Source organism: Ochotona curzoniae, unplaced genomic scaffold (assembly GCF_017591425.1).
Source record: "Ochotona curzoniae isolate NIBS_2020 unplaced genomic scaffold, NIBS_Ocur_1.0 contig_3037, whole genome shotgun sequence".
Classification (NCBI taxonomy): domain Eukaryota; kingdom Metazoa; phylum Chordata; class Mammalia; order Lagomorpha; family Ochotonidae; genus Ochotona; species Ochotona curzoniae.
Window position 1 is genome coordinate 5375336 of NW_024465699.1, and position 12772 is coordinate 5388107.

Genomic DNA, 12772 nt, shown 5'->3' on the forward strand with positions numbered 1-12772 from the left:
TGGGCACCCCTCTCCCCCCAGCAGAATCCTGGAGCAAGGGACTGCATTTGCTTTAGTGAGTTGATTTGGACAGCTCCAGTGAGCTGTGTGAGTTTCCAGCGGGCTTTCAAAAATTAATTAATTAATTAGTTAAAAGGCAGATTGACAGAAAGAGGGCGAGACAGAGAGGAAGATCTTCCATCCATTGGTTTACTCCTCACATGGCTACAACAGCTGGAGCTGAGCTTTTCTGAAGCTAGGAGTTTCTTCTGACTCTGTCATGTGGATTCAGTGTCCCAAGGCTTTGGATCATCCTCCACTGATTTCCCAGGCCATAAACAGGGAGTTGGATGGGAAGTGGAGTAGTCCATATGGGATCGCGGTGCATGCCACAGGAGGATTAGTCATTGAGCCATTGTGCTGGGCCCTTCCAGGACCCTTGTGACTCCTGGCAACCAGGGCAAGCCTGACCAGCAGCCCCCAGCTGAGGCCGCAGGCCACCTCTTCCTGCTGTTTCCCCAGCAGCCTCTGAGGCAGCAGGTGAAGCTTTGTCAGAGTGAAAGTGGCTGTCCAGGACCCTGGACGCCTCGTGTTTACCCAGAAATCGTACTAATCCTGCTAATTCCCAGATTTACTGAGGCTTTTGGCTCTGTCTCCTGTCTTCCTCTACAGCAAAAGGAGGAGGCGGCTGATCTGCAGAGGGCGGGGCCCAGGGGCGTGATGGGTGCCGCCTGGACACCTGCCACCCCTCCCCCGGCTGGGATCCGTTCCTATCATGGGCGACCATGGAGCCTCCAGGTGTGGGAGTGGGAACTTGAGTAAATGCAGACCCCTCTGCTCTCCCAGGCGAGCTGTAGGTGCCCTTGCCACAGCAGCAACCGGCTGTACAGGCCTGGTAGGCTTGGGCCGCTCGCTTCCACTTGGGAGCCAGGATCCAGTGGTGACACTCGCCTTGCCCTGCACATGTAATGAGCAGGAATGTGGGCAGGAGGAGCTGCTGTTGCTGCTGCTGAAGCAAGCTCCACTGGTTGGGGTACTTCTCAACTGCAGAGGAGGCTGGGCGTGCAAGGTCACGGCTCTGGCAGGGTCTGGTCCTCGTAGTGGTGACTGGGTAACTACATCTTCCTATGGAGAAGGGGTTTGTGTGTGAGAGCACTCTCTTGGTTGTGGGAGAAATATATCACAAAAGTGGCCAAGCACTTGGCAGGAGCTTTGTGCCCTGCTTCCTGCCAGGAGCCCCTCTGGCTTCCACCCTGGAACCTCAGCAGGGCTAGCGCCCCCATTCTCAGCCACCACAGGGGATTCTTGGGGTCATGCAGGACCTCCCTCTGCAAGTCTGCAGTCCTGCAACAGCTTAAAGCACCTTTAAAACTATATATATATATTATCTTTTATTTGAAAGGCAGAGATACAGAGAGGGAAGTACACACACACACACACAGAAATCTTGCATCCCCTGGATAACTCCCCAAATAGCCACAAAGGCCAGAGCTGAGTCAATCCAAAGCCAGGAGTTTATTCCGAGTCATCCGTGTGTGCAGGGGTCCAGGGACTTGATCCATCCTCTGCTGCTTTCCCAGGTTGTAAGTAGGGAGCTGGATCGGAAGTGGAGCAACAGAAACTTGAACAGGCTCTCATGTGGACAGTTGACACCAAAGGTGGAAACTTAGGCTTCTACACCATGGTGCCTGCTGCAGCTCAGCGATTCTTCCCCTCTGGAGCTGCCGCCTGCCTCCCCTCCTCCCAGAAGCAACCTCCTGCCACCTGCCCTTGCTGTCAGCTTCCACCTTTTGCCATCCCCTTTCCTAGCTCAGAGAGACAGCATCCTGGTTCCCATCGCCTTCCTAAGCCTCCACTCTGCTCTTTCCTTGCTGGACTTGAATCCACAGTCTCCCAAGTAGAATGTCAATTCCAAGTGTGTTTTTTCTTTTTCCCAAGAGATTGGCTTATTTGAAAGAGTTTCAGAGAGAAAGAAGGTAGGAGAAAGAGATCATCCACCTGCTCCCTCATTCTCCACATGCCCTTTCCCCTTCCCCACCCCCGCCCTGGCCCATGCCCAGAGCTGAGCCAGGCCTAAGCTTCATGTGGGTCTCTCACATGGGTGCAGGAGCCCAAGCACTTGGGCCAGTCTCTGCTCCTTTCTCAGGCCATTAGCAACGAGCAGGATCATAAGTAGAGCAACCTGGAACCTGAACGGGCACCCTTACGGTATGTTAGCATTGCAGGCTGCAGCTTACACTACTACACCTCAACACCGGCCACCAAGTACAAGTTTTATGGCTTTAATAGCAGATGTCATGTCAGATACCAAATAGAAGCGCTTAGCATGTGGGGACTGAGCGTGTGTGAGCCGATTCGTGGTGCGAGCTTTTGTACGGCTATACGAATGAATGAAGGAGAGAAGGAATCCACGAGGGATGAGTTCTGGCGAGCAGTGACATCCAAGGTTATCACTCTGTTTGCAGTTTCCCCGTGGTCCTAGGGTGTGGGTTTTCCCTCGTGGCTTCCTTTTGCTTTAGGGTTCCTCTCTTACGCTTGCTCAAGTTCACCTAGGTGAAAACTTGTTACATCCATGTGAAGATTTTGGGCAAAGAAGGGCCAGCAGGAAGGTAGTGGCTCCAGGAAACGAGTGGTGCGAGAATGTGTGTCGGGGTCTCCCAGCATCTCAAGGCTGAGCCTCTGTCTTCTCCTGTAGGGTCACACGCAGAATGATGAGCGGCTGAGATGGAGGCATCTGCCCCCGCCACTGCCCTGGAGAAGAAAGAAGGCAAAGGTGGGATCCTGGAGACCAGCGCTTTCCCTGACCCCGGCAAAAAGGCCGCTCCTCTTGCTCTGGCAGCGGCTGTGGCCGCCCAAGGAGGTACTGTGTGTGCTTTGCTTTGGAGAGCCGGAAAGGGATGGGGGGAAGTTGTCATTGGTCCATGTCACCAGGGAGGTGGGCAGGGTCTCTAGGGGTGGTGGGCGGGGCGTGTGATCTGCAGGGTTTCCATAAGTTCAGGGCATGGCCAGGGCACAGAGTGGGCGGGGGGAGCACCCTCAGGGTGGCCCTGGGTGCATTGGCCCTGTGTCGCGAGCTGCTGTTCACACTGCAGCCGTCCGGTACTATTTTGGAGGGTAATTGTCTCTCAAGGCCGCAGGGCTGTAATGAGAGGCTCAAGTTTGGAATTGGAGTGTCTTGGGCGAATTTCTGGCCAAGCTTAATTAGAACCGAGGGCCCCCGTGGCAGCCACAGCCTCTCATTTTGCTATCCCGGAGAGAGGCGCTCTCTGGTTTCCGCCCGGGACCTTGGCAGCCTCCTGCGGGAAGGGTTTGGCGGGAAGGCCAGACCTCCCCTTGTGTCCAAGTCGACCATCTGGAGGCTATGGGACTATTTCTGTCTCTGAGGGATGGTGCGCCGGCGATTTCTTTTCTGTGCATTTTTATTCAAGTGTGTTTAGTCATGCCCTGTTGCTTTTGCTGCTCAAGCGCTGGGGGATGGCTGGGAAGGGAGTGCGCGCCTTCACGGGCTGTCATGTCGCTGCGGATCTGGACTCAGCAAGCTGGGGAGAGGGCCGTGTCCCTGGTATTTCTGTGTTTCTGTCCCTCCCAGCAGGGCAGGGCTAGAGGTGGCGGCATGCACGGGGGTCAGTGTTGCTGACACTGGACTTGCTGACCACTAAGTTGTTGTAGTTGTATTTATTTCTCTTTTCCCTGTAATTTAAAGTTAGAAGTCATGGGTACTGGGCACATGTGTGGCCCAAGTGAGGAGATGGAGTTCAGAGACACACACCCTGCTTCCCTAGGGCTTCCTCGGGGATGTGGATGTTTAATATCTCCTGGCTTTGGATCTATGGGTGGGGCCTGGAGAGGGAATGGGGTGGCATGGGAGGGGCCATAGCTAAGTGACCCAGGAACGGGTGGAGAGGATCATGGTCCAGAGCCTGGGGTTTGATCACCTGTTGCTGTGTTCCCCCAGGGTCAGGGACTGCCTTGGGGTGTCCCTTTGGATGCTGCTGATCTTCTGGGCAGCCTGGCCTCCCTCCAGCACGACATACTGGCCTGGCCGAAGCTCATGGCCACTTACTGCCCATCAGAACTGTCGACTGAGGCAGTGGGATGTCCCTGGGAGTGGGGACCCTCCTGGTGGTCCCTGTTGGGACAATAACGACAGGCATTAGAGGGCACCTTGTGCTGGAGGCAGACAGGTGTGCATCGGCCCATTGCTTGGCATCTAGCAGCTCCAGGGAAGTACCCATCACCCCCATTCTCCCATCCAAGTACTAACCAGGCCCGACCCTGCTTAGCTTCTGAGATCAGACGAGATCGGGCGCGTTCAGGGTGGTATGGCTGTAGACCATCACCCCCATTCTTTCCAGCCCTGCTTAGCACCTGGGCCCTGGTTGCTGGGTTGTTAAGGCTCCAGATGCCGGCAAGTTCTGCATGCGTCAGCCCGCTTGCTGCCAGGCAGGTGGCAGCACGATCTCAGCCAGGTGTACCTGCTTCCAGAGACCTGCTGGGATGCCAGAGTCTCCTCATTACAGCCTGTTGAGGAAGGAGCTTCCTGGAGCGGGCTGGTCTCCCACAGAATGTCATTGGTGGGCAATGGTGATTGTATGCATGGCAGCCCAGAGAGCACCATCAGACCCTTGTTTTTGTGATTTGTGCACCTGAGGAGGATTAATAGATGTCATCCAGTCTGTTTCTTGAGTCTTCCCAAACCTGGCTTGGAAAGTCCCAGGACCTGACTCAGGTGGGCTTGCCTGTTTACAGGTGGCAGTGCATCTGGAGCTGCCCCTCAGCTCTGGGGCTCAGTGTGGGGCCCTGGGCAGGCCAGGGTCTCCTGAGATCCTGTGTGGTGCAGGGAAAACTGTGAACAGGGGTGGGTGCACAGCTGCTCAGAACCAGCAGCATTTGCTGGACCCTGGGGAGCTGGGTGCTTAGCCTGCACGTGTGGGCTTAGGGGTGGCGGAGAGTAGGTGAAGCAGAACCATGAGGATTCACAAAGGCTTGGGAAGGGGTTCAAGGCTTCAGCTCACTGCATCTCACGTGGTCAGGATCTATCTCAGCCATGGCCCTTCTGTGCCCGTGAGGTATGGGTCCCTGGACCCTTCCCCATACCCGCATCCACGTATCTTTAGATACCTTCTAGCGTAATTGCGTGGAGCCTTTGATGCTTTATTTATTTATTTTCAGATTTTATTTATATATGTTATTTGAAAGGCAGAATTACAGAGCGAGGGACAGAGATCTATCCACTATTTCACGCCCCCCCAAGATGGCTGCAATGGATCAGACTGAAGCCTGGAGACAGGAGCTTCTTCTGTGTCTCCACTCAGATGCAGGGACCAGGGCACTTCTGCCTTCCTTTGCTGCCTTCCCAGGTGCATTAGGGAGCTGAATGGGAAGTGGAGCAGCTGGGACTAGAACTGGTGCACATGTGGGATGCTGCTGTTGCAGGCAGTGGCCTTCCTGGTTTCCATGCCTCCTCTTCTTACATCTTTTCAATCATCTCTGGGTTAGTTAATACAATGCAAATGTTATGAAAATAGTTGTTACACTGAGTTATTTGGGGAATAATGACAAGAAACATTTGTTCATTTTCAGAAGGGACACACTTTAATTAAAAAGTATTTTTGGTACATGGTTGGTTGAATGGCAGGGCACCTAGAAGGCTGACTAAATTTGCTCTTAAATTGTTATTTTAGAAGATTTGGGAGTGATTTTTTTTTAAAAGATGTACTTTTTTTGAAAGGCAGAGTTACAGAGAGAAGACAGGGAAGAGGCAGAAAGAAAGGTCTTCCAATTGCTGGTTCGTTCCCCACATGGTCATAATGGCTGGGACTGGGCCAAACCAAAGCCAGCAGCTGGAAAACTCCATGCAGGTCTCCCATGTGGATGCAGGGGTCCATGTACTTGGGCCGTATTCTCGGACACTTTAGTAGGGAGCTGGATGGAGCATCCGACACTTGCATGGGATGCTAGCGTGGTGGGCAGTGGTGTAATCCGCTGTGCTGCAGTGCTGACCACTTGATTTGGGCTTTCATTTGGTCCCAGCTGCCTGGTGCTCTGGGTGGGTGTGCAGCCTTGGGAGGGGCTCCACGCAGGGTTCCAGAGCTCCATTTCGTTATCTATTTTTTTCTTTTAGATTTTTATTTATTTTTATTAGAAAGTCAGATTTACAGAGAGAAGGAGAGACAGACAGATCTTCCATGCGTTGGTTCACTCCCCAGGTGGCCGCAATGGCTGATCTGAAGCCAGGAGCTAGGAGCTTCTTCCTGGTCTCTCATGCGGGTGCAGGGTCCCAAGCAAGGCTTTGGGCTGTCCCCAACTGCTTTCCCAGACCACAAGCAGAGAGATGTATGGGAAGCGGAGTAGCTGGGATATGAACAGGTACCCATATAGGATCCTGGAGTGTACAAGGCCAGGACTTTAGCCACGAGGCGACTGCTATGGGCCCATTCCCTCATCTGTTGCAGCGGCTAACAGCATACGCTCTTGGCCAGTCTAGTTATGCATGTGATACCCTGGTGGAGTCACCTGGCTGAGCTGGCCTTTGGCTGGAAGGTTACAGTTCACGTGTCCACTCTCCTGCATCAGTGCAGGCATCAGAAAACCCTTGGCAGCTGGGAACAGCTGGGGCCGGGTGAGGTGGAGGAGAGGGACACAGCGGGACACAGGATGAAACAGCACGGTGGGCAGACCCAGGGAAGGTTGGGTTCTCCGTTTGGTGGGCGCCAAGGGCGGCGCTGCCTTTCCCGACTCCAGTTGCTGTGCGAACACTTTAGAGGCTGTAAATCTTTCAAAACCTCCGTTGGCCCTGAGTCTCCCCCCCCCCCCCGCCCCTCCTCCCTTTAATTTTTCAAATGCTGCAATTTCAAAGGCAATTTGATTCAGATGTTTCTCATTGCTTGATGTTGAAACTGCCCAAAATGCCGTGTCTTTTCCCTTGCTGCCAGTCAACCCTGGGTTTTTCTTTCCAAAAATATTTCCTGCACCTCTTTGGGGAGGGGAGAGGCTTTGCAGAGCACCAGCACCCCTTTCCTCCCCACTCCAGAACCCTGAGCCTCCTAAACACTTTGGATTTGGGTCTGGGTGTCTTGTGTGGTGTGGGCTCGGAAACTCGGTGGCTCCAGAGGTCTTAGGGAGGGTCCGTGACTGCCGGCAGCCAGCACCCCTACCCATCAGTCATTATGGTCAGACCAGACGTCTTTCCAGTGTGGACTCCACCTGCAGTCCATCTCGGACCTGCCGGGTTGGCACCTGGAGCCTGCAGGGTGGGTCCCAGAAGGCTGTGGTTAAGGAACAACTTCTGGTGATTCCATTGCAGACTTTTATGGAAAAAAATAGTTTTACTTTATTTTCATTTTCTTTGGACAGAGACGGACAGAGATTGTCCGTTTGTTGGTTCATTGCTCCAAATGCCCATAACAGCCAGGTTTGGGTTAGGCTGAAGGTGGAATCCCAGAACTTAACCTGGGTCTCCCACAGAGGTGGCAGAGACCCAAATGGTTGAGCCATGATCTTCTGCCTCCCAGGATGCACATGAGCAGAAAGCTGGACTGGAAGGAAACAGGGGCACTGGGATTCGAACCAGGTACTCTCCCATATGGGATGTTGGTAGGCTAATTGATGTGAGCTGCTATGCCAAACATTCCTCTGACTCTTGTTAAGTTTGTACTGATTTGTTGGAGGGGTATAGAGAAAGAGAGCTAGATGGATGGATGGAAATCTTATCTGCTGGTTCGCTCCCCAAATGCCTGCCTTGGCCGAGGCTGGGTCCTGGCCAAAGCTGGGAGCTGGGAACTCAATCCAGGACTCCCCATCTGAGTAGCACGCTGGTCCCACCACTTCCCAAGGGCTGGAATCGAGAATGGAGCCCTGAGTTAAACCTAAGGTCCTCTGATATGGGACTTGGGCATCTTAATTGCCAGGATCACGTTGGATACCTGTGTGTTTTGGCTACATAAGGGAGGGTGAATTTTTTTTTTTTCTCCTGGGAAAAGGGAATTCTCCACATGACTGTTTTCACACACTTGATGCTGGTAGCTACTCCTGCCGCCTCTAACTGCCGGAGGTGCAGATTATATAGGAAGGCTTATCCTAGGTTCTGCAGCTGGAATCTCAGTCTTCTCTTCTGTAAAGTGGACTCAGCAGTGACCTGTGCTTTGTTACATTGTAAGGGTTCCTTATGGAAAAATTCTCACCAGGGTGCCAGGTTCTCTGCATGAGCTCCGGGTGACCTCTGCCATTTCTGCCCATCAAGGTTTCCTCTCTGAGCCTGCCTGGCACCTGACGGCTGGCAGGAAGCCCAGGCTTCCACTCTCTTCCTGCTCCCATGCTGCAGGAGCTGTGGGCTGCCAATCAGAGCAGGATTCCCATCCTGCTGATGTTGGCTCCTCTGAGCAAGATCCTGGCCTCTCTTCTACAGTGGTCTCTGCCTTTGCCCCCTAGGTGGGGCCCAATCAGAGACTGCTACAGCCTGCCCAGCCTTAGCATGCTAAGGGGTATCTCTACTAGGTGCTGAATGTGGAGTTTGAGCAGGCTTCCCAGGTCAAGGGGTGCTTGATCTCAGGCAACGGCTAGTTCCTGAGATTTTGGTTGTGCCAGGCCAGTGTCACCAAGGGCTACCCTTTACGAACACTTGCCAGGATACTCTGTCTCACCAGCCTCCCATTTCTCATGTCCCCTGGCCTCGCTGACTTCCCTTCAGGGTGCTGGGTGGCTCAGGTAGCCTAGTGGCAAGACCCTATACATGTGATAGAATGTCAAGTAAATCCCAGCATATTCGCACTAAGCTGCCTCTCCCCCAGTCCATCTTCTACACTCTCTGTTGAAATACAGATTTCTGGTGTCTTTGCCCTCTGCCTGCAACTGTACGCCGGCCACTGCCCCTACAGGCTGCCCATGTGGGCGGGGTATTGTTGACTCCAAGCCCCTCCCCCCCAGCAGAGCTTCCATATAGAACTGTGGCAGGGGTAGTGGTGGGTCATGTGCCATCCTGTCCCATGTATGACATCCAATGGCTACTGTACTCAGCCACCTTGGCTGGCTTGAGGCTCCCCCAGGATGTGGGTCAGTTAGGGCTGGTCCTGCTCCTTGGCCCCAGCTGTGCTCCAGTTCCCCAAGGCCCTGTAGCTGACAGGGGCTTTGCCATGTGAGCCGGGCCCAGTCAGCTCACCTGACTTTCTCAGCCAGGTTCCAGACTTTGGCCACAGGTTTGGGGATACACTGGGTGAGGTGTGCCAAAGTGGGCGGTTAGTTTGCAGAGGTCATCAGGGATCACAGCACATGCTGCTGCTCACCTGGTTTTATTGGCCCAGTCGCACTGAGCCACTGGGAGTGCCAGTGGTCACCGTGTGGTACAGGTGGGACCAAACTGCTTCTCTGTCTGGCAGAACCCAGCTCTCCCCAAGTCCAGCCCCAATCCTGGTCCAAACGCCGACTTCCCCAGTTGCCAGTGTTTACGTAGGAAACATTTTTCTGATGTTTGGCTCTGTCAGTAGTAATTTTAGCATTTCCAAAGCTCAGGGAAAATACTGCCTCATTACTTTGATGTCAGCGCGTAGTTTACTATTAGTATATTCTGGGGTTTATCATTTTAGTCATGTTTAACACGGCTGCACCAGGCGTGCCCTATTAAATCTGGCTGATTTTACACTCCTGTCCGGAATTATTTATTTGGAACAATTTCCTCTCTATCAAAAGACACGGCTAATGCTGTGTTTTAATGTGTTATTTACACACAAAATAACCTATTTACAACTCAGCGTGCGCCGGAGGGAGAATGGATGGGCCCCAGCTCCCAGCTCTCTGTTATAGCGGATTTTAACAATCTGGATTGCTAATAGAACCATTTGTCATTGGTGGGTAGGGGGTGATGATTGATTCTATGTTTGTGGCAGGTCTCAGTGCCTCTGAACTTGGGACCCTTCTGAGGGTCATGAAGTCACGCCCAGGATTTGGGGCAGATGCTGGGGACACCTCTGGGCTCCCTGTGTTCATGTGTGAACATTCTGGAAAGTAGACCAGAGATGTGGTGATGGCAGAGACCCCTGCCTCTGCGCTCTAGGCTGACGAATCCTGCCTAAGAAGCTTATACCTGGGGGGCTGTGTCACCAGATGTTCTTGGGGAGAGCAGAGTTTGCCCAGATGAGAGGAAAAGCAACAGAATGACCATGGGGAAAGCCCAGTGTGATGCGCCAGTGGCTCAATCCTTGCATTGCATATGTCGGGATCCCATGAGGGGGCCAGTTCGTTTCCCAGCTGCTCTTCTTCCCATCAAGCTTCCTGCTTGGTCTGGGAAAGTGGAAGAAGACTCAAAGCCTTGGGACCCTGTACCCACATGGAAGACCTGGAAGAGGCTCCTAGCTTTGGATCAGCTCAACTCCAGCTGTTACAGTTACTTGGGGAGTGAACCAGCGGATGGAAGATCTTTCTCTGTCTCTCCTTCTCTCCGTAAATCTGCTTTTCCAATAAAAATAAATAAATCTTAAAAAAAAAAAAGGTGATCAAGGAGAGAATGGAGGTTGGGGGCAGGTACAGGCATAATGTTCAGAGTTTCTTAACTGTCCTGGAGGCAGGCCTGGGATGGCCTGTGTGCCCACATGGCTTCCTGGCCGGTGCACACTCAGTGGAGATGCTGAAGTGGATGTTGTCTGCAGTAAGTGGTGGTCCAGGAGGATGGCAGGAGGAGTTGGGGGCTCTACAGGGCCCTGGCAGTGCTGCCTTCAGCCCTGTACCCTGGAACCCCATCAGGGCCCCCTCAGAAAGCTGTTACTCACTCAGGTCAGATAACTTGGAGAAGTCACCTGGGAACAGAAGTTACAAAGCGGGCTTAGCTAAGGCAGGCCCCTGGGAGGCTTGGGATGTGGTCTGGGGCTTGGAGCTGGTGGGGACAGGGCAGGTTTGGCCTTATACCCCACCCCTTCTTAGTTAATGTGAGTTCAACCTGGATACAGTGCTAACCTGTGGACAAGGATTACTGACCAGCTGCTGGGGAACCACAGAACACACACACACTAGAAAAATGGTGTGTGTATCCAAGTAAAACTTAACCTTATTTAAGTATATAGAAACTTATACTTTTTTTATTAGAAAAAATTTACCTGTTTTCGACAGTGAAGTGTATTCACTCCCCAAATGTTCATACCTGGCGGGACTGGGCCAGGCTGAAGCCAAAAGCCAGAAACTTGATTCAGGTATCCCAAAGGGGATGACAGGAGCTCAACTAGTTGAGGCATCATTGCTACTTCCTGGTATTGCCATTAACCAGGAATCAAACTCCAGGTACTCTGGTGTGGGAAGTGCCATTTTAGCTGCCAAGCTGAGCCCTCACCCTTCTGTGAGCTTGTTTTCAGTTTCACTTTTATTTATTTGAAAAGGATTGAGAGAGAGAATATGTGTCTTCCATCTTCTAGTTCACTCCTCAAATGGCTGCATCAGATCAGCCAGGGCTGGGTCAAGCTGAAGTTCACGGCCTAGAACTCCCTCTGGGTCTCCCATGTGGGTAGCAGGGTCCTAAGCACTTGAGACATCATCTGCTGCCTCCCAGGGTGGGCATTAGCAGAGAGCGGGACCAGAAGTGGAGGTGGGACTCAACGCCAGGTGCTCAGATGTGGAATGCAAGGGTGCCAGGGGGCAATTTAATCCCCTGTGCCATAGGGCCTGCCCTGTCCATGAACTCCTGCCTGGCCTTCTGCGCATAGTAGCTGCTGCTGTTGGTGGTGAGAGTGGCCTGTGTATTGGAGCGAGAGAGTGAAGGAGCTGAGATTTTGTGGCGAGTAGCGTAATGCCCAAGATGTGCAAGATGCAGCATGGGCAAAGGGAGTGAGGGCTGAGGATGGCATGGTGGAGGAGGGTGGGCAAGGGCCGCTCTGTTGTTTGGGGAGAGCTGGCATGTCTGGTGCCTCCTGGGCTTTGTGCCCCCTGACTTCCTAGCACTTCCTCCTCTGGTCTTGTTGTGGCAGGGAGGGAGGATGGCAGGGTGGGTTCCAATGATGAGCCGCCATGGGCCACTCCCTCACAGTGTGTCCAGGGTATCCCAGTTCTTGGGTTGTGTGGACCGCCTCTGTGTGTCTCAGTGTGCCTGCACAGACTGGACTGCTGACCCTGGGCTGGCCAGGCCTCTGGGTAGAGCAGGGCTGCTGTGCTACCCTGGACAGAGACAGGGTGGAGAGCTGTGGGTCTGGAAGTGGAGGAACTGCCAGAAGGAGCAGTGTGTGTGTGGTCACTGTGGGTGTGTTGCTGGCCTTTGTTTACGCTTTCTCTGTTGCTGCATTTTGCCCTGCTGTGACCTCCCCTGCCTTGCTGCACCCCCCCCCCCAATTCCATTGTGACCCCTGCTAACAGAGTGCCTGGGTTGGAGCAAGCACTGCCTCTGCCAGGTGGTTGAAACCGGCTGCAGGCATTTTACTTCTGGACCCCACACTGGGAGGCCTCCGACCTGGTCACGCCCATCTACTGCGTGACCACGCCCCTACCTTGTGGTCATGCCCCCATATCATGGCCTTGCCCCTCCACGTGCTGTCCTTTCCACATTGCAGCCACACCCTGCAACACAGTGGTCACACCTCTTGCAGCATGGCCATGCACCCATGTGGTGTTGACTAAGAAAAGGGGGATGTTGGGCTTTCTTGCAAGACAGGCAATTATGAGTTCACCCAATTCCAGAAATTGGGGCCCCTTGCCCCAACTCTGCAATGGGTGTGCCGAGGTTGACTGCAGCCTACCGTGTAGGCTGCACAGCACAGCAAGGCTACCCTTGAATGAGTCCTTCTCCATGGACTCTGGCCTCACTTGCCCCCATGTGGCTTCG

At 53.4% G+C, this 12772-nt stretch overlaps 1 protein-coding gene across 2 annotated transcripts in view; it reads left to right on the forward strand.

Annotated features, from left to right (window-relative positions):
• The first annotated feature begins 2703 nt into the window (after positions 1-2703).
• GLI2 (GLI family zinc finger 2) overlaps positions 2704-12772 on the forward strand; it is a 134269-nt gene continuing 124200 nt past the window's right edge. For both annotated transcript variants that reach the window (XM_040979178.1, XM_040979179.1), the window contains exon 1: positions 2704-2839. In XM_040979178.1, coding sequence (XP_040835112.1) covers positions 2704-2839 — 136 coding nt within the window. The remainder of the gene's footprint in view (positions 2840-12772) is intronic.